We start from the raw sequence: 22,080 nt of genomic DNA, 5'->3' as shown, positions 1-22,080 counted from the left end.
GCTCTGCAGTTGGTTTAAATTTGTGCCAATGAGGAAACATTTTTTCTATATATATTTTATTTTTTAAGTCATCTTGGACAGAGTTGCCTTGTCTATAGTTTTCCCAGCAGTTGTTATTATTTTGCATGTGAATTTCTTAACTAAGATTTATGAATAAATCCCATTTGAATAACTGAGACTGTAGTCAAACATTGTAATCTACTCTATTGACATGAAAAGGAGAGAATCATCAAATATTCATATTGAAATATGGCTGAAACAGCCCTGATAATATACTATACTGTGTGTACTTACTTGTTTGGATAAAAGGTTCATAATGCTGGCACATCGATGAATTATGGTGTCATTTTGTAAATGGGTTATCGACACGATTAGCCTGAACAAGCAGTGTTTATGATTTTACACGGCCATATTTTGAATGACTATTGGTTCTGACTGGGTCTCTGGCTTGTTTTGTCTCTCCAACCTGACAACAATGCCATTTGAGGATAATTTTTTAACTCCTTTGCCATGTTCACAGATATCAAGAAGCATTTATTTAGATGACGTATTAGACGTTAGAAAGATGTCACACCTCCAATGGAGAAAACATCAGTTTGAGGTTTCTATAAGACTTTGTGTCATTACTTTATTAATAATAATAATAATAATAATAATAATAATATGTGTCAAGGCTCACATACACAATTAACCAAACAAGTTGACAAAAATATATAAACATAATAATAATATTAATGATAACTTTTTTTGGACCTGTCTGGAAAATTTTAAGTGAGCAAAAACGACAAAAACTGCTTGATAATGTATCACTGTAGGGAAAGAGAGAGGTAAAAAAACAAAACAAACTTGAGACATATTAAAAAGGACACATGAAAATCTCGATACAAATGAGAAGTGAGTGGTCTGTTTTTGAGAGCGTCTGCACACACAGTAATCATTAGAGACACGAGAGCCAGAGACAATAATGATAGATGGGAGGCTGAAGAGCATGGATTTCAGTTCAAAGTCAGGTGAGTCGGAGGAAACGTTGACGAGAGACAGAAACGGCCGGGGAGGTAAAAGTCGGGGGGGGGGGGGGGGGTGAAGTCAGACGGTAGTGTAATATATGAGAAGGGAACAGGTGAGGGGGACGAGTGTGGGAAAACGATGGAAAGAAGACTCAAAGAAGTGGGAGAGAACGAGAGAGAGAGAGAGAACAAGGAGATAAGGTGAGGAAACCACAGCGAGGACAGGAAACTCACAGCAAAGCCAGAGACTGGAGCATGAGGTAATGACAACACGGTAATGAGTGAGTGACAGAGCGAAAGAGAGAAAGAGAAAGAGAGGGAGAGGGAGAGAGTGTTATGGGACTGACCCGAGACAGGACATGAACAGTGGCAGCAGTAACATGAGCAGAGAGGCGGCCAATGGGGAGCCTGCGCTCCGTCGGCACATGGCCTCATCCTAACCATCAACAGCCAATCACAAGGCGGGAAACAGAGAAAAACAGAGAGAAAGAGAGAGAATCATGCAGAAAAAAAGGTTCATACTGTTAGCAAGTTAGGAAGCAAATCGCAGCATCGATTAGTTCAATAGTACAAGAGTGAGGCATTCAGAGAGTTAGTGTGTGTGTGTGTGTGTGTGTGTGTGTGTGTGTGTGTGTGTGTGTGTGTGTGTGTGTGTGTGTGTGTGTGTGTGAATGAGACAGTGCAGGCAGAAGAGTTCATTTTAAAGACACTGACATTAAGGAAAAAAAAAAAGACTATAGAGTGAAAACAAACAGCATTCAAGCAGTGAGGTTTCACATGCAGAGACTCAGCGCGGCTCATAAAACATGTTTGTTTGGCTTAGTTATAAGTTGAGTAGCAACCAAGCCGTTTGTCATCGCATGGGAAACCTGTACACATTATAGAAGAGAGAGGTGAGGAAAAAAAGGACAACGTGCACCACGTAAAGATAGAGATAAGTAGCGGAAAGCTGCAGTGGGTAGGATTCCTCCTCTGATAGAGTGTTTCCATATCATGGGAGCAGCTTAAGTGTCCTGGAGCGTCGCCACCGACGAGACGTGACCTACTAAACCGGAGTGAAAGCCTTCTGTTGTCTGCTGCCAGATATGTTTCTTGTGCACTTCCTCTCGCTTTTCAGGTAAAATAAGGAAAACCGATTAAGCCGAACAGGAGCAAGGGACATTGGTTTGATCGTTTTTACACATAAAATACATTATACAGTATGTTCTACTACTTTAATACTTCTTATTGGTTGAAACTACAGATTGTGAATAATGAATAATTTCCAATAGTATTAGATTGTAGGGGTAATTCTAGATTCTCCTCACTTGTCTGTACTCTCTTCTCCTGATATAATTAAAACCAGCCTGGTGGTTCTTTTAACCTGCACGGAAGTAAAGTTTTAAATTCTTAAGCCCTAATGCATAAAAGGCTGATATTGATCTTGATGTGAACTTGATGTGACTTTCACATGAAATATTTTCTGTGTTGTACCTCAAATATCGACTTTGCGACTGATCATCTCCCGTGATACAAACATGACACTTTTTCCAGGAAATTGTTTTGTGTCAACAAGAGCCTAATGCTCACACAACTCATGGGAATACTTCTGTTTTGCTTGTAATGTCACTTAAGGTGTTATTCATAGTTGATCAATTGATACATTTTTTTCTACTCAAAGCTATGATTGGATTGAATCATGCTTTCTTTCTTTGCAAATCATTACATTAAAATATTTTAAAAAATTCCTTCTGGCATTAATAAAATATTAATATTCTATTCTAGTTAGAGGTTTTAACTAACTGTTTTGTGCTGCTCTCAACATCTCTCCAATTATACCTAAAAAAAATATGGAAAGAAACAAGTTATTTCAATATCTTAAAATGTAGCTTCTCTAACCATCTTACATTCTCTCATTTGTTTATTTCACAGTTTTAAAAAGCACCATGACACACAAACGGGAGAGTTCGAATGATGGGTTTTAGCTTGTTTTGAATTGTTACAATGAAATTATTTAAATTAAAAAATGAAAACAGCAACAAAAAAAAAAAAAGCAACAAAGTCAATGTTTAAAATATGAAGTTGTCAATCAAAAGTGGGAGTGAAACACCTTTTCAAATGTGTTCAAAATGGACGCAATCGGAAAAAAACCCCTCCTCTGACGATTTGACAGGATCTGTAATAGCCGTTTAATTTTGGGGGAAAAAACGCGGCAAAGTTCATGTTCAAAAAATGTATTTCATTCATTCATTCATTCAGTCTGCCCCAGTTTTTATACACGCAAACCCTTAAATAGTTCAGGCCATGTGTGTGTTGGTGACACATGGAGTCAGTTGAGAGTCTTTAGGTCAAGTGGTTTGTTTAAGTAGGTGTTGGATCCTAGAAGGGGAGAACGAAGAGCTGCGACGTCAGAGACTCAGGCCTCATCATCTGTCTAATGATGGTGGTACGAGTTAGAAATGTCTCAATTTAAGGTTTAAGAATCGGACATAGTGGGATGATGTTCATTTTGTCGTTTCTTTAAATGGACAAATTATCCCCCGGGCCTCATGTTTGACTTCAGCATCTTCCTCTCAATTGTTTTTTTTAAACATAATACACTCCCCTTGTTTCCATTCAACGCTCTCGTGACAATTTCCAGTCACATAAGAGCAACGGTTCATTTAAATCTGCTATATACTACCTGTTCTCTACCAGATAGCGGGTTAGCGACTGTCTTGTGAACGTAGTGGAACATTTAGCAGCTGTGGAGTCGGATATTTCCCCCCCAGGAGCCAATGAAAACCAAAACGGAGCCGAGATGGAGTGAATATTTTGACTCCCGCTCACCAGGTGGCTGGGTACAAGTCCCATAATGACACTTAATGTTAGAAGTAAATAAACACCGATCCGCTTCTTCAATGATTTAGCAGTTTGGTCAAAATATACATGAAAACCCTACGTGGAATGAAAAAAAAAAAAAAAAAGGAATAATGCAGTTGAAATCAAGCAAAGATTGTGACGAAAGCTACTTACGTGTTCATTGTTGTCAAAACAAGCTGCAGGCCCTTTCCTGTACCGAGGATTGAGGGCCATTTCGCAGGGATTCGGACCATTAGCTGGATGAGTTCAGTCAGGAACAAGTCACAACTTGGTGATGTTAACAATAAATATGGCTTGCTGGCTGGCTGGCTGGCTGGTTGGCTGGCTGCTCCCCCCCCCCCCCCCCCCCCAAACTTGTTTACTGCACAGGAAAAGTTTATTATCTTGTGATTATTAAGGAAAATCCTGATTTTTAATTAAAATCCTAAATCTTCAACTAATTGTGGAAATAAAAAATAAAAAAGTTGTCTCTCTTTCAGGATTTCGAGCACATTGCCCAATGCCTCAAAGATGTGGCAGTCATTTTTGAGCATTTGTGTTTTCCAAGCAGCTATATCTGTAATTGAGCACAGCCCTGTGTGTTTAAAAGAACATCATAGATTTGTTTGTAAGCTGTTCAGCAGACTTATCCCACACGACCATCTGCCATACAGACTCCCGAGCGCGAGCCAGCGCGGCCGAGCCTCAATTGCGAGCCAGTTTGTAAATGTCAATTACCGCGGAAATGCGCGCCCGTTATTACGGCTGTGGGATTTAGAAAAGACGCAAATGGGTGGTGGTGGTGGTGGTGGGGGGGGGGTTATGAACGACGGGAAAACAACCTATTTGCAAAAAGGCAAGAGGCTATGCGCTCTCTCTTCACGGCGAGATTCTTTCAAAAGGTGAACGGTGGAAAAAAAAAGTGAAATAAAAAATTGCATCTCCCCATGACCGGTTTGTCAAAGCTGTAAAACATCTGCTCACTGAATCAAACGCGCACGTCCTCTGCCAGATGATAGCCGCGTTCGGTGAAAGGATACACTGCTGTTCGTCCTGTATTAACGGCTTCGTGTCACAGGACGTGCAGGTGCCTTTTGCATCAGCGATGATAAAGACCAGGTTCGTCTTGGGCAGCTTTTCAGCGTGGTAGAGCCTGGAGAGGAGCGCGCACACACACACACACACACACACACACACACACACACACACACACACACACACACACACACACACACACACACACACACACACACACACACACACACACACACACACACACACACACACACACACACACACACACACACACACACACACACACACACACAGGAAAACACACACAAGAGACACACCAGCAGTTGTTGACACGTGGGCTCGAGTCAAGGAAAGATACGATTTCACTGAAACGCGCTCACGAGAGATGCGGGAAGTTGAAGACTTCACCAGAAAGAGGAGGTTTGAGCAAGTTTCGGTTGCCGGATTTTATCTTTGTTTCTTTCTTAAAAGCTACTAAAGTAGACAGTAATTATCCGCCACATGTGATCAAGAAAGCTTTCATCTTCAGGCACAGTGAAAAATGCAGCACTCTCCGGGCCGCCTCTATGCCTCGGGGCGGCGTAAACCTGCTGTGCCACCCCGCTGTCCTCTCACTTTTACTGAAACCCACATGTCGCTGGTGCGCAAATGATTTTCTCTGCTTTTTTTTTTTTTTTATGGCGGTCGTTAAAAAGAAACGTGTGCGCGGCTAATGTGCAGAACGCCGCGCGGCATGCGGGGCAAGCACTCCATTAGCCGGCACGAGGGGGTCTTAAAACACCGTACATATACACACACATATAAGAACGTGCCAAGACGGTGGTCCACACCAAGTGACTTGACTTCACCTTCATGGCATGTGAATTTTTACAGCCCCGTCTTTAGCGCCATCGCTGGGGACTTCATTTGTATCTCATGGACGGAAAAAGTATCGGCCACAACTCAAACTCAGGAGCTTTGGTATAAAACATGCATGTTTGTATAAAAGCCTGCTGCGTGAGGTTTTTGTGGCGGACTCTCGCGTGTAGTTTTTTTCTTTCTTTCTTCTTTTTTTTTTTTTTTTTACCTTGAGCAGTTTTCACAGTCGACGGAGCCTCTGAAAGACAAGCTGTCGGTCTCGTAGAAGTACTGCGTCTGCTCCGTGATGCACACCTCCTTCAGCATGGCGTCCGACGCCTCGTCGTCCATTTCGGCTGCAGGAGGCCGTCACGTTCAGATTTATATGGCACGTCACAAACTTTTTTTCAATCCAGCAAACAACTTTAAAGTCCCACAAATAATCAAAATGCAGAGGTGTGTTTCAATTTCAGGTCACTTGTGGAACATTTTGTGCTTTAATCCAAGCACAAAAATTACTTTTATTTTCACTGGGATTTGGCAATAGATTTCTAAATTTGTTTCAAATTCTAAACCACAAACATAATGGAATATGCTTTATAAAGTATAATTTTTACATGATTGTTGGTATTTGTAGAGAAATTGAGCTGAACCATTGGCTAGTTTTGTGTTCAAAGAGACTTTTCTTTTTTCTTCTCTTTTTCTGTATTTATTCAAGTGTAAATAACTTCTGCTACTGACGCTTGTTAGCCTCTGGTCAGGCAAACACGTCTGCAAAAACTTCAGCTGCCAACTAATTCTGAGGAGAACAGATTTGTGTTTGTGGTCATGACGGCAGTGAAAACTTATTTTTACAAAAAAAAATCAAAAATAAACACAGACGCTTATTTCCATAACGGATGTTACACTCTTTAACGGACCACAAATGAGACATTGCCGTCCCGTCATTAGACAGCAGTTTGTTGTTTTGAATTGCTAATGACATATTTGTGTGCACACAGGATATACACACAAACACAAAATCCGCATTTTCACAATCTGGCAACATTTGACATCCTCTGACGACAAGTATCCAACGGTGATTACAAACTATATCGCGAGCACATTATTCCACCATCTGCTGAGTATTGCGTCAAGATTTTAAGACAGAAAACGAGCTTTTTAAAAACATTTTGTGGTTAAAAATGCACATATATAACAGTTAAAGCTGCACAGTGGGCCATGGAGAAAAAAAAAAAAAACACGATTAAAACCTATCCGATGTATGAAATTGATGAGTGCTCACCTGCGTCCAGGAAATTAGGGAATGTGATGCTGACCAGCAACTGTTGCAGTATTGACCTGAGAGCAAAAGCAAGTCCCAAAGATGAAAAATGTCTGGATTCATAGGAACGTATTCTACAATAAATCATTTGTGCGACTGCTGACGCAAACCAAAACTAAACCAACAGCCCGCTTATGTGTGTGTGTGTGTGTGTGTGGGCCCTGAAGACAGATTTCTTTCTAATTTTAGAAATTAATTTTAAAAAGCTCAAAATTCATATATATGGTCACACGGTCCTTCCCCCTTAAGATACGTTTTTATTGGACATATTGTAAAACAAGCTGTTAATGACATCAGGATGGAGGAACGAAGCATAAATCAAGAGAAGATTTTGTGGAATGTCGACTGTCTTGGGAACAATTCAGCTATTAAACAGATGCTATATGTCCATTTGGAGGAAAAAAAACCAAAACAAAAAAAACTCTTGCCTGCTTTCCATTACAATCTGGGTTTAAGGACTTATAACGCTGGTTTTTATACTGTATATTTCTGTTTCTGGGAAAAAAAAAAAGAGGATGACACTAATGCTAAACATATTAAAAAATGTGACCAAGAAAATGGACTTACCAGGCTGCAGCTGTCGCCCACCATCCTAAATTCAAAATATCTGCTATGGTAGGCTGTGAGGGACAAACAAAATGAGGATTTTTTATCAGTAAAACACTTAATCGGACTTATGAAGTAGAGTTTTAACAAATCATTTAAAGCTGGTTGTTAGCCACTCTGAACATCCTGTTTATGTTTACAGTGGCTGCAGACGGATCAGCTTTACCAGGCACAAAGACCAAAAGGTCCAGTCAGAGATTTTCCCTTTTTCCTCCCTTTTTGGGAGGAAATTAGAACGCAATCCTCCTCGACAGATGTGAGGATAAATATGTAAACAAAGGAGCAGTGAGAAAACAAAGTAGCACACGGTTTGAATAACGGCCCCGGCATGCTGCTTTGATTAGGGTTAGCATGCGAGGGCCTTGTTTTGGTGAATCAGGCCTGTATTCTTTTCCTTCACTCCTTGATGGCTGCTTGAGTCATCAAGGAGTCCCAACTAACCGTGTTAGAGGCATCACTGACTGTTGACAGCGTCTTTGATCAGGGGGAAGAAAAAAAAAAAAACCTACAATCTTTCATCTCACCTTGGCCACTCAAGCGTTCTGTACACATTTATGGTCCCAGCTGGGAAATCGCAAGTTTCACTTGCCCTCGATTTCTGAAACTATGAATACTGTTTTTTTTTGTGGGAAATCTTTTTTTATTAGTTATCAGCTCATTACCACTCCCTGTAATATAAACCTTTCAGCGTCGGGGGAAATTCATCACCGTCACTGTAATGCCTGCAGACAATTTGCATCATTTCACTGTAAGTTAGACGTTGTGGAAGTGATGAAAACCAGCACCGGTTTCTACATCTCTCGCCGCGTTAGCCAAGCACGCCGGACCACCTAATCCTGTTACTGCGACTGCAACTCCCCACTCTAACGCTTTCACCATACCCTCTGTTTCCCTTCTCATCTGCGAGATCTAGATTTATGGCTCCCCTGCGAGCGATGGTCTGTGTGTGTGTGTGTGTGTGTGTGTGTGTGTGTGTGTGTGTGTGTGTGTGTGTGTGTGTGTGTGTGTGTTTCCGTGAATGTGTGTGACCGATTTAAAGTGTAGGTCCAAGCACGACTGGCTGTTCTTGTATTTGCCCCTCTGCTCATATTGGGAAACAAGTAAATGTATATGTACGGATATCAAAAGGTGTGAACATGCTTGGAGCTTGCACATATGAAATTGTGTGTGCGTGTGTGTGTGTGTAGTCGGTCTCTGGCTTATGTAACTCACCACGTAGACGGATCGCAGGCCTGCAGCCGCCTTGCTCTCTTTTTCGGGGTCACAGAGTGACTGGTAGTCGTAGGTGCTCTTGGAGGTGAACAGGGATGAGTTGACCAGGTTTTTCATGAGGATAGGATCGATTACGCCAAAGAAACGCCCGATCTGAAGTTCGGAGGGATAAGGGGTAGAGAGTTTAAAAAAAAAAAAAAGGCTTCTTTCAACGCAGTTGTGCAGCAGGACATTTGATTTTTATGATATAAATCATAAGACACGTGTCTGAGGGCTCGGAGGTAAAAACCTACCAGCGGGGGTTTGACCTCTTCGACCCCAACAGGGGAATAATATCAGAAACAAAGAACCATTGAAACTTTTTAATGAAGAAAAAAAAAATGCTTCTTATGATAGTAAGCATGAACAAAAGCATACATGTGTTCACAGCGAACAGACACTGACGTGCTGTAAATCTCCCCCGGACTAGGATGATAGACTTCAGAATAATCTGATTAACACAGTCCACCAGACGGCCGTAAATTTCCACCCCGAGGAAGTAGTTTGTCTCGGCATCTCAGAGGTGTGACACGACCACGTGCATGGAAGCGTTTAAGTTCTTGTGTATCCAGGAGGGAGTTTGTACAGTAAGTAGCACCCATCCAAGTGTGTGTGTGTGTGCGTGTGCGTGTTCAAGATGTGGAGCTGTGTGTGCACCCATGATGAAATGCAAACTATCCTTTTCCTTTGCCTTTTGTAAGGTCAGTGTTAACAAGCCGCCCTCCATATATCCATTCCACTTTGCTCCAACAGCCAAAGGATATATAAATCTTCCAATCTATAAGGTAAAGGCAAGGCCTTCTCATCTTTCCCTGTGTAACAACACAAATAATGAATTAACAGTCACTGCCCTGTTGGCTGCAGACTCCCCGAGGGTTTTTTGTTCTGGAGAAAGAAAAGGCAGGCGCGAGAGAGACATAAAGCGGGAGAAAAGGCGAGAAGCTTTCAGAGAAACTTTGCTCCTGTAGGAAATATGATTGAGGGCACACGGTCTTTTCTCCAAACAAGGTCTCCAAGTTTTAGTGCTGCTGCCAAAACTTCAGAGGGCAACTGATTTATCCAGCGCGCGCCGGGCCCTGATTAGGAAGGAGCTGAGGCCGCATGAAAAACATTTACTCAGACGACGGCGGGGGCCCACTGTTAGCAGAGTGTAGCGCAACCAGGGGGTCGAGAGGTGCGGGCTTTTTTTTTTTACATTTGGGTTCATATCAGTTAATGGTAGGAAACAACGGGTCAAATTGTGTTTTCATTCTTTACTAATATCGAGAAGGGCAATTTGAGACTGATGAAGGATTGTGAACAGGTTCTCACCCTTCAGGACAAAGTGGGTTCTTGTTTAGGTTATGAGCAGCGTAGATTTAATTTCAGCGCATTAATCAAAGCTCCAGTAGTCTGAAGGTGTAGAATTCCTACACATTTTAAATGAAAACATTTACATGGTGGTAGTTTTACCAGTAACTAGTTTCAGCTGCGTTTTATGAATACATTTTCCTCCGTTGCCATGGAAACTGATCAACTGTTATCCGACCCCTCCCATATTCAAAGAAAAGCCCTTTTCCTCTAATCTTCCTTTTTTTTTTGGGCACCGCTTCATCCAGAGGTCACCGGGAGTCGCACCTTCTGGCATTTTAGGGTCACCACTTAATCTCAAATTCACTGCCGGAGGAAACTGGAGTACATGCAGAAACCCCAGGAAGACAAAGTTTCCCCAAGAGTTGAACCGGGAACCTCACCACGAATGCATCAACTGTAAAACAGCTGTTCAGAGTAAATAATTAAAGGAGTGTCAGGCAGAGTTTAGTTTAAGGGACACATACAGCCCATTGGAGTAGTGCCATAATAAGCTTCAAATTAAAGCTTTGGGGCAGCGTATTCGTAATGAAAATGTTGATGTCTGAGCAAAAACTAAACAATTACTGAAGAAAATGATGGCGATCTAAATAAAAAGAAAATTTTGATGAGAAACTTTGGTGCAAAATACAGTGAAATGTCAAAAACGCTGTTGCATTATTGATGTTTTTACAAACTCTCGCTGGCAGCATGGCTCACAGGCTTTATGTTTGACACCCTTGAATTAAAGAGCAGAATTAATTCAATGGACACGTCGGTGGTGTCTGCGTCGTATTTTATTTTATTTTTTTAGACAATCATCGCGACAGATGTTACTGACGTGGATAGTCATGACAATTTAGCTGAAATTCTCACATCAATGCGAGAGACTTTGAACTGCATTCAGCCGCCACATGACTGAACAATACTGCGAACGTTTTTAATAATGTTCAGCTTTGTGATCTGAGCTCCATCTGCATACACACACAATCTCAGAAGGTCATCCATGTGGCGAACCAGCGGTTGTTGCTTTCTGGTTGCCTCAGATCTTGAGAGTGCCTGACAATAAAGGCAACAGTTTGTAGTGTTGATTAAAAAACACAAAACAGTGTGGATTCAAGAGATATTTTTGCAATATGTTGTATTTCATTCAAAAGAACAGAAAAACCGCCACTTGTACGGACAAAACTGTAGCAGAGCAGAAAATATGAGTCATTACAACAGTAGATAGACTTCTACACGCTGTTTAAACAAGACTAAAATACTGTTTATGCTCACATGTTGCACTACAAGTAGCCATCTTGAAAACAAAGATACAAGTCCTTGAAATTGCCCCGAGTTCACCCCGGGATGCCGATATGAAGGGGGCGGGTCTGTTAATACTGGGAACAGTTTGGATTTCTGAGCCTTGACATATTTGTAAAGCAGCTGAACGCGAAGTTTACCGAGATGTCCTCAACATAAAGGTTCACCTCACAGACTGCCTGCGCCACGCCAGGAATGGATGAAGTACAAGTATGATGGAAGTTTGGAGGATTGCTGAGTTTTGCTTGCGAGTGTCCGGATTGTTTCTTGCCTTCGGCTGGACTCTGCAGCAGCATTTCCTCGGGGCTCTTGGGAATAATTTGCTTTTAAAACAGCAAAGTATGCAGACTGTTGTATGTTTTGCATGGGAAAAGTTCTAGTTTACACTGGGTGTGTCGGCTGAACTGATATTTTGATTGCTTTTTTTTTTCTTTTTATTTAATTGTGTACTACTTCTTATTTAATTTTTTTTCTTATCTTCGTTACTTCACTTCTATGGGCACTGATATCATGAAAATAACAATAAATTCAGAAGATTAAGAAAACAAATTGAATAAAAGTGGACTATGAGTAACCCCATAACGGTCAGATAGCTGAACGGACGCAAATGAACCAAGCTCAGTAGAGAAATATTTAGAAGTTAAAGGTTGTGGCTGTCATTTCTACAAAGTGCCTTATTTGGGATGCTTATTGATTAAATAAACACACTGATTATATGATGCATGTTTTCTGTTTAAAAAAAGGGGGTTGTCATTTCAGAAAAAGAAGCTCTCATTGGTTTTCAAAATTAAACTGAAGAGAAATAAAAGACACTATAAAAACAGATTGTTTTAACCCTTACCTTTTAAAATTGATTGTGTCGCTTAAACATCAGGACCCAAACACTCAATCTTGCATGGACTTTAAATATACTCAAATAAATACAGAAAGTCTCCAAAAAGGTAGATTTTTGCAGTTTTATTCATAAATCACCTCTGGCCTTTTCTAACCACTAATGGAGTTTTAATACTGAGGAATAAATCATTACTTACTCAAGATAACTGTACCGCCTCATGTATGAATTATAGCTCATGGACACACGTTGGTATCGGTTAGTAGCCGGTAAAAAGACCCAGGTTCAATTCCTCACTGAGGGCCTGTATCTATGGAGTTTGCATGTTCTCCTTGAGCTACTCCGGTTTCCTCCCACAGTCCGAAAGCAAGCGTTTGAGATGATAACTTGCTTTTAGGTGTGAATGTTTGTCCCTTTGTGTGCTCTGTGGTGACCAGTCAACAGTGTGTTGTTGTGGCATATGAGTGATTCTCGATTACATGGATGTGAGGACATTTATCTCTCCGTGTCAGCCACACATGTTCAGAGTGTATTCATATTCCATCTAATGGCTTCTCTCCTCACGATAAAGCAGGCGAAGGAGATATTTGGATGGAGCATCTCATTCACAAGTTCAATTGAAATCTTCTCTGCTTTTGTTTTCTTGTGACGGCTCACCTGACTGATGTATTCATCTCGGTTGGACATCACCAGGAAGCCGCCGTCGTCCAGTATCACACAATCTACGTACTGTAATTACAAAGAGCGGTCAAATAGGTGCTGACTTCCTGTAAATATAAGTAATACTAGAAGATATGAATGTGGATCACTCGCCTCATCATTCCTTTGACAGCCGCAGATCTCATCGTTGCACTTTAAGAACAGGAGAGCAGGTTGATGACACATTGTGGATCAAGTGTGTACACCCACATATTTCTGTTTGCTCCACAGATGTAATCTACTTACGTTTGTCTTGTACGTAGTGTTGATGAAGCTCGCCATCCATGACCCGATGTCCAGCTTCACACCGACCACTGTGACGAGACACAAAAAGCCAGACGTCCTCGATCATGTTGGACCTCCGAGTAAACTTTACACCCTGAACTTATAAAATGCAAGCTTGGCAAATGATCACAGGCCTCCAGACAACTTGATGTGTGGTTTGTGTACGTGTGTTTGTGTGTATGTGTCGGACCGAGAGGGAGAAATAGACAAATGAGGTGAGGTGGCCATTAAATAAGAGACCGAGGGCGTGTCTAGAGATATAGGAGCACCAATTCAGTTTAGGCTATAGGGTTGCAAATACAAAGCACGACAGTGAGAGTGAGCGTGTTTACGTACAGGTGGCAGCGGAAAAGACACAATTTGAGATATAAGATTTAAGCATGCAAATACAATTTGTGCATGTCTGTACTTGTGTGTGTGTGTGTGTGTGTGTGTGTGTGTGTGTGTGTGTGTGTGTGTGTGTGTGTGTGTGTGTGTGTGTGTGTGTGTCCTCACCAGCCGGCTTGAGCGTGATACTCTTAATCTTCAGGTTTATGGCTCTGCTCACGAGCACCGAGTCGTCGCTTGCTGCAAGAAGAACAAAGGAAACGCTGTACGGAGACTGTATACACATTTCATTTTTATTAAAACATTTATTGGCTTTCGCATTACACGCACTCTCGCTGAGTAAAGTTAGTATTTTTTTAACTTCGGCCCGATTGTGTCCCCATGCTATTGTGACATCGGTGTAAATCACCTTGAAAGAACAGCTCGGATCTAGTAAATCTCAGCATAATTCAACACACGTGCGCTAAATCTCGACTCCAACAACATAAAAAGGTTCAGTTATTATTCAATTAAGGAAAAAGTGGCATTTCAGCAGGTGTTTCTTATATGTCAACCACGAGTTAAATAACAGAAACCCACTTCAATGACTTTTCTCAAAGTAAAAAAAAAAAAAAGATTATAACGAAATAAGCAGCGAGTTAAAGTATTTGTTGTTTAATAGAAACACATTTTTCTAAGACTGAGTTTCTTTCAGGTTTAATGGAGAATAAATTAAATGATAAAACATTCTTTAATGCAAAGCCATAATTGAAACCTTTATGACAGTTGCAGACTATATAAATCCTCTCACATCGATTATGCAATAATCTCTCACTCACTGCCATTCTCATTGGCTTGGTAGGGTGTTGGAGTGAAGATGTACAGGTCGTTGTCCAGACTGCGCTTGTAGAAACTTGACTCGTACGTCTCTGCCTCTTCTTTCCAGTTCAGCCCAGCACTGCCCGACAAAAGACACACAGATAAACACGATGCCATTGTCAAACCTTTCATTGAGAAAAGACAACTCATCCCACAAAGCAGACGAGGACACTCCTGATCATCAAGGGACATTGGTCTTTTTTTTTCTACAAGATTCATCTTCACAATATTCATGAAAATGGAGTGTATAGAATATTCCCAGTTTAAGTTAAAGGGGTCATATTATGCAAATGTCACTTTCTAATGGTTTATGATCTAATTGCCTCATCTCTGAATGGTGTTTTATCCATTTGTACATTTCTTCCATCAATAATTTGTTCTTTCAATGCATATTAAAATGTTCATTCTTTTTCTACACAAGTCATTCCTTTAAAAAAACAACAACACATATTGACTTCCTCTAGTTTTTGTCTTTACTTCCTACCTTCCTTTGACCTTCAATGGTTGAACTTCTCATTATTGTTCATCGTCAATGTGTCAGTTTCTAACCTCCACAGTGAAGTAGAATCTCTGCTGCAGCTCTTTAGTTTAGGTAGTTCAACAAAGTCAAACAAAGTCCCCTGAACTAACTCGTCAATATCTCGCCTGGTCCAAGAAAGCCCTGAGTATCCGAGGGAAAACCCTGGAGAGAAATAAGCCCATAAGAGGCCACTTGGTTTGGCCTTTACCCCCATGAACCAGACACTGGCAGTGACTAAAGGACTTTTTAGAATTCAGCAAATTATTTGATGCTATAATTTCTGAAAGATCAAGCGTGACACGGGGACGTTTTACCTCTCTCAGCAGACCGCACCATATTTCTTTATCAGATAATCCCAAACATATTATCCACCTCTTCCCGTGCTCCTAAATCAACCCGCCCTCCTCTATCTTTTGACAAATACCTTTTGGGGTAGACTCGTGTGATCCCTCCATCAGTGGCAACAAATCTGGCCAAGACACCGGGCCTGACGAGCAGAGAAAATAAAGCTATAAAACATACAGTTACAAAAATCTGGAATGTGACTCCTGCCTGTTTGACATTTACTGTCGATGCTGAAATACTTGAGCCATCTGTACTCCATTTTTCCACTTGGACATTCATTATCAGACACCAAATATTGGCGTTTCACTCACTGCAGCTTGCTTCCTCTCCAAATCTTGATCAGGTCTGAGGTAATGCCAGCGTCCAGGAGTAATCTGTTCACCAGCTCCACATTGCCTGAAGAGCAGAATGTCAACGTGTTACCGTCTGCGTTGGCTTTAGAAGTCTCTCGGTTGGTCAAAACAGCAAGCTGAACCCTTGGAGGTCGTGAAAATATCTCCTTTATTTCAACATTGTTAATGGGTGTTCCGAACAGGTTGGTGACTGGTGTAAGAAAGTCTTTCTGCAGACGTCCTACAAGACCACATGACAGATGTAACAGCCGATAAAAGCTGCTCGCCCCTCGCCCACTTTCTCTCTGGGCCTTGCCCGCCACTTTGAACCCTCCGACGACCCGCTCCAGTCCATTAGCATCGAGGCTCGTTGATGCACACCCACCACCTCCTCCGACCTTTATGACACACCACACACATCAGAGAAAACAGCTGGCGCAACACTTTATTTCCCCTCCTTCTCCACCTTCCTTCCCCCGTGCAGTGGTTTTCATTAGAGATTCTTTATTGGAGGCAGCCGAAGGAATTCCTAATGTACTTCAACTTCTTCGCCACTGCAGTGGCTTAACCAAGCAAGGCGTGTAACGACGCTCGAGCCGCCAGGAGTCCACATGGGCCCCGAGCTCCGAGCTCCCTCCACCTCCGCGGACTCCATTAAACTCGCAGCCAATAATAGTGAAAGTAATATCTAAATTGAGTGCAAAGTTTTATTGGATCGATCGCGTCGAGACGTTTGAAGTGAGTTTTTAAACGCAAACCATCAAACTGAACTATGGCGCATATTAAAGGGGCCCTTTTATAAACACCAGGGGACCTTTTGTTTTACTCAATACCCCCCCCCAAAAAATCAGCGATTCATATCATTGAGCGTATGCAAGAAGTGGCAAGGATGTTAATGCGTTGGTCAGATGTTAGGGAGAAGGTCCATTGGCCCCTGATTTGTGTTTTATTGCTCCGCTCGTGCTCGCGGCTTGACGTGTCCTGCTCTTTCTCACAAACACACAGTAATTGGATGAGGTCGAGCGGCTATAGGTGGGGTGTGGAAGGCATATTACTGGTGAATACTGTGCGCGCATGGGCGTGTGTGTCACATCTAAGCTGACGTGCCTCACACATGTGCAGTCAGGCGTGTGATGGTCAGACTTTTAGAGTTAGCATCAAAATGGGTAACACGAACACAGGGGGGGGGGTTACACATTACAAAAAAGCTTTGCCTGGTCATGCACACCAAAACCCTCCAGCCAGGTCTGCATTTCACTGCAGAGGGAGACCTCTGGGAATACGTTTTGGTTGGCGCAATTCCATTAAATGTTCGTAATACTGAGCCAGATGTCTGAGATTTATTCACATAAACATACTGGAGCAAATATTTTCGGGCTTAACACTTTCCCTGGCGGAATCCCTGGCATATGAACTTTGTTTCTTGAGGACAGAAGAAACTTTTTTTTTTTTTTTTAAGATACGTACACATAGGATTGTTTGGAGTCTTTGTGTCGATGTACATGTTAAAATCCATGAGGAACTCGGTGTTGTTGGAGTTCTTCTCTGGTGGCTTTAGGTCCTTGCAGTAAACTCTGCGGCGGAATCAAAGCAGCCTTCGTCAAACATCGGTGAAAAAACATCAAGTGGAAAATACAAAAATGCACGTGTCTTACCTGGGCGCGATGAACGTGTAGCCATATTCGTCAAACTTGTCCGCCATCAAGCTTTCAGAAACTGGTGGCAAGTTTAAGATATGATGAGTTTTCCTGTCACGTAGGTTAATACTAGCGAGGTTATTGCTCTAAACATTGAACTGAGAGTATAGAAGAGGTGTTGCTCCACTGGAGCACAGTGCAACACTTGCTGAATATTCAACTGTGCCGTTTAGACAAAACTCCCACAGAGACCACAAACTGTAGTGTCATATCTGCACATTTCTGACCGTGTGTGGCCTATGTAACATGAAGGGTTCTGGAATAAAAGAAAACGGAGGCTGGATTTATCACCCACTTCACATAACTGCACTAAGTAGAAGCAAATGGTCTGAGAGCTTAAACTGCGCTGACAACTAACACAACAAAGGAACACGGTGCTGCACATCCACCTGAGAATCAGGTTTGGAAGGAGTCGGGGTGGGAGTCGGCTTCAGCCAGGCGAGCTGGGTGAAGCACGACGTGGGTCTGAGGACGGGAGGAGAGAGAGGAAAGTAAAGAGAAAAATACTTGCCATCTTTCCCTGGAGTGGAAAAAATCCCAGCAGAGAGAAAGTGAGCGAACAAGAGGATCATCCCCCAGGGAGGTAAAGACGAGATGGGAGGGGGAGAAATGGGAGGATGGGGGGGACAGGGTAAAAAAAAACAAAAAAACCACAGGGGTTAAAGGTGACAATATTTTATTCACAGAGCGAGTCCTGAATAGAAATATTGCATTCTGAACAAAAGGTTTTAGGTCTTTGGATGTAAATGGGGACGGTGCCGACGGGGAACACAAGGAGAGTTTTAAAATGTGGCCAGAAGGTTTTTAAGTGGTACATCTGTGTTTTTAGCATTAGTATTAGCATTTTTTTTGGTGAGCACAGTCGATCTGCGGCGCTACTAGACGTCTGTGATGTGTTTGCATTACAATAAAACAAGAACGGGGAGGACTTGACCGCAGTTCTCGGTGTTCCTTTGACATGCTCCAAAGCACGTCGCATCGACTGCATGGCAAAATTTCACATGACGACACGGCTACTCCTTCCTTGGTGGTCAGAGTTGGTGGAGGTAATTGCACCCATGTGGTCTTTCTTTGATATCTGGTCAGTGCTCACTAATCCAACAAAGTATCCAGTAATGATGGATAGCGGTGAGATTTGGGGAGTGACGACGGAATACATTTGCTGGACTCCCGCACGCCTTTGTGCTCCGATGACATTTTTGTCAGTTTTATAAATTCGATCAAATTTTCACTCACAGACGTGGATGAATTTCAACATAGCACAGAAACACAGGAGAAAGGCGATGCTGGCTTGGCAAGTCGAGGACTAATGTGAGTGGGAATTGCTACATGACAGCTTTTTAGCCTTTTTCTGATACTCAAGTTGAACGTAACACACAAAAGAATGACCAGCGAGCTCTACCACTGTGCTGCGGTAAACGTTCAATCTGAACCCACAAACGAGGCTGAAGCTGATGGCGAAGTACACAGAAGGACAGACAGAATAGACGGGGGCCTAATATGTTAAGAGGGACCCTGTCTTTCATTAGGAGTTATTTAAAAAAAAAAAAGGTTGTAAAAACCCAGTATGAGTCAAACAAGAGAAAACCAAAGAAAACAAAGTCACACAGCGGCTCATGTTTTGGGTACAGACTCACAGCTTTCTCCTTTATGGCTTCACCTTTAGGTAATACAAACATCCTGTCCTCTGCTGCACTGGGTTAGTGCCAAAACCACATCTGAGGGCCATTGCAACAGGTGGGGGGTTAAACACATACATGCAGCCGCAGACACACACACACTGTCTGTGACACTCGATGGGCACGCATTGCATGCGAAGCGCTGGTTCCGAAGGCAAAAGGCCAGCTGGATTCAGCAAAGCATGAATTGTCATTACTAATCAGAAGCCAGTAATTGAAGAGAAACAGATAATGGACGGAACAAAATGCTCCTGGGTTTGTGAGCTTGTAAAGCCACACAGAAACAAACCAAGTTAATAAGTGAAGTTACATCCAAAGTCTGCGTGCGGTATGAGAGGGAGGCGCGGGGGGGGGGGGGGGGGGGGGGGGGGGGGTTTAGAGGATGAAGCACAAGAGGAGGATACTTGCCCAAAAACGCTGCAGAGGGGTGTGGAGGGGGGGTGGGGTGGGGTGGGGGGGATCCGACACACCGGGAATGGTCAGGGGGAGGACGGGGAAAGAAGGGATTGGAAAAGAGAGCAGGAGAGGAAATCAACCAACAAGGTTTTCACAATATTTTATTCAAGCTGACATTGAATAAGAATATTGTATACAGAAGTAGGAAACACTTAAAAGTTTGAGTAAGCAACTGCTGGAAAAACACGAGAGGTGTTTCGAGTAATCCAGGAATCAGAAGGGGCGCGGTGACGTGTTACGACGCTAAGACACGGTGCAATCCTTCACAAACATCTTCGAGATGCGTTATTTACAGTAACTGTTAAACAGTGGAGAGTGAGTCATTCAAACACAAGAGTAACTCAGTAAATCAAAAATGTGAGTTTTCTTTTAAGGGAGCCATCAGCACGTGCAGTTGGAAATGAAAGTGAACATTTCAATGTTAGTTTTGTTACTTTAAAATTGTTTTCATTATTGAAATTAAGATTGGGACATTAATCTAGTGGTGTTTTATGTTTCCCACTTTTCAACTCAGTGCACCTGAGGAAGCAGTGGAGTTGTTGAAAGTCTGCTCCCACTGATCAGCCGACACAGTTTAAGAGAAGATAAAGAAGTTTTTAGTGTTTTGATATTCAACGGACGTTTAGTCGAATGATTGGTTCTAAATTAACATAATTCTTACGAGATGATCTCCACAGTTGATTTACCGTCACTGTTGTGTTGGTCTCGTGTGGTAAAAATGTCTTCGCACAGCTTTACATGATCTTATGAGTCATAATATTCCTCTGTATTATGACGATGTGGCTAAAATTTAAGTGCCAAGAGTTTCTTTTGGGGAAATATACAATATTGGTATCCAGATTACAAAACACTTAAAACGCAGTTTTAAATAAATAACCAATATTCAGTATGATCCAAAGTTTGCGATGGAAGTCATGTGATGGAATCATTTGCATATAGTGATGTCACAAGACGGTGGCCATATTGGATTACACATTTTACACAGTAAAATTCTACATAAAAGCAAACATTTAAAGGTATAAAAACACACTTTCAGCATTTGAAATTGAACTTATTTGGACAGTAGATTTATTTTTTCTTGTCATCAACCTCTTTTGTAACTCTTATCATGACCTCCGCTGTGCTTTGGGTCATTTTGTGCTTACACACACCTCCCTGTCAGCCTCGCTTCTGTAATCCTTGTTAACCCTCTGGGGCCTGAAGCATTTTGTGCCGTTTTTCACTACAATTCATTTTTCCTTTATATCTCAGATATAAAATTCTTAAACCTTGCCTTTTTTGGTGTCATTTTGTTCAGGACAACCTCATAAATGCATTTCTGAAGTATTTTCATCACTTTGGCATACTGTATTAAAACAGTGGATCTAAAAACACCATAAAATTACAAATTCGGGTGGTAAAAACATAGATTTATTGACTATAAAATTCACAGACATGGTTAACGAATCATTTAGTTTACTTGTAAAGTAAATCTAAACTATAATTAACTAAAATGTATCAAAACAGGACTGAAAAAACAGTCCTATACAGATATTTACAGTGAAATAGAAGCACTGCCTCAGGCGTTTTTGTAAAACTATTTACAAAAGGTCACACATATAATGTCAGGTGAAGACAAATGATTTGTGCCACTCAAAAAAACAGATTCTGTCCAACACAACACAGAGGGACACATCACACATGGCATTTCCATGAAGTGTTTTTCCTTTTCTTGTATTCCTGCAGGCAATTTTTACATTTTAGCCTTTGGCTGTTGTGGTGGAGCTGGAATGGTGGGGACAGGGGTGGGGGACAGCTGTCCTGGTCTGGAGGACACCTGTCTCCTCTCTAACAAAAATAAGCTGAGGTCTTCAATATTGTCATCAGAATCACTCTCAAACTCAGTGTCAGACTCGATGCTCTTCTTCTTCAAAAAAAAAAAAAGTCGGAGCGCCTGATTGACGTTCATAAGGCGCGTCATTGTTTTGATAGAAAAAAAAAAAGAGTTCACTTGAAACTAAAAAACACTCTAATCTCACTAACTACGCACTCACTACACACTCACTACACACTAACTACACACTCACTAAAAGGTCAAATCATGATAATAGTCGCTTTTTCTCTGATATAAATCTCACCTCACTCTCTCTGTCTCTCTCTGTTTACTTTTTCACGGGTGAACTAAACAAAATGACACCTCCCACTATGGAAACTTTTGATTGGACATGGGCTCTTCTTCTCAACCAATGAGTGAAAGGTATACTGGCACATTACAAGTGTTGTTTTTTTTGCTGCTCAGTTACTTTCACTTTCACTCCTGACCGCTCTTCTGCACCTGACGCACTAAAATATCGCGGAAAAACACGGACACAGTTTTCCTCATATCTCCGCTTTTATTTGGGCGATCAACATCATTTAAAAACGAGCTTGTAGTTTTATATCTGCACTTTCGACACGGGTTGAAACACTGGACCAGATGACGCTGTGCTGTGACGCTACTGCCTTTTCAAACGGTCATGTGATTTTGACGCTGCAGAGCGTCAATCGGCCCCAGAGG

The 22,080-nt window shown here is 41.8% G+C and overlaps 1 protein-coding gene across 1 annotated transcript in view; it reads right to left on the bottom strand.

Moving 5' to 3' along the window:
* cacna2d1a (calcium channel, voltage-dependent, alpha 2/delta subunit 1a) overlaps positions 1 to 22,080 on the bottom strand; it is a 95,552-nt gene that overhangs the window by 6,869 nt on the left and 66,603 nt on the right. The window contains exons 23-37 of the mRNA XM_080518153.1: positions 17,368 to 17,428; positions 17,180 to 17,286; positions 15,692 to 15,776; positions 15,460 to 15,522; positions 14,476 to 14,594; positions 13,826 to 13,897; positions 13,292 to 13,359; positions 13,160 to 13,198; positions 13,004 to 13,075; positions 8,842 to 8,994; positions 7,591 to 7,643; positions 6,985 to 7,040; positions 5,929 to 6,055; positions 4,868 to 4,980; positions 4,002 to 4,084 (exon numbers count right to left, since the gene is read on the bottom strand). Of these exons, the coding sequence (XP_080374279.1) occupies positions 4,002 to 4,084; positions 4,868 to 4,980; positions 5,929 to 6,055; positions 6,985 to 7,040; positions 7,591 to 7,643; positions 8,842 to 8,994; positions 13,004 to 13,075; positions 13,160 to 13,198; positions 13,292 to 13,359; positions 13,826 to 13,897; positions 14,476 to 14,594; positions 15,460 to 15,522; positions 15,692 to 15,776; positions 17,180 to 17,286; positions 17,368 to 17,428 (1,271 nt within the window). The remainder of the gene's footprint in view (positions 1 to 4,001; positions 4,085 to 4,867; positions 4,981 to 5,928; positions 6,056 to 6,984; positions 7,041 to 7,590; positions 7,644 to 8,841; positions 8,995 to 13,003; positions 13,076 to 13,159; positions 13,199 to 13,291; positions 13,360 to 13,825; positions 13,898 to 14,475; positions 14,595 to 15,459; positions 15,523 to 15,691; positions 15,777 to 17,179; positions 17,287 to 17,367; positions 17,429 to 22,080) is intronic.

The sequence above is a fragment of the Blennius ocellaris genome, assembly GCF_963422515.1.
Source record: "Blennius ocellaris genome assembly, chromosome: 22".
Classification (NCBI taxonomy): Eukaryota; Metazoa; Chordata; class Actinopteri; order Blenniiformes; family Blenniidae; genus Blennius; species Blennius ocellaris.
Note: the sequence above shows the minus strand (reverse complement) of the source record. Positions and strands in the feature narration are given on the sequence as shown.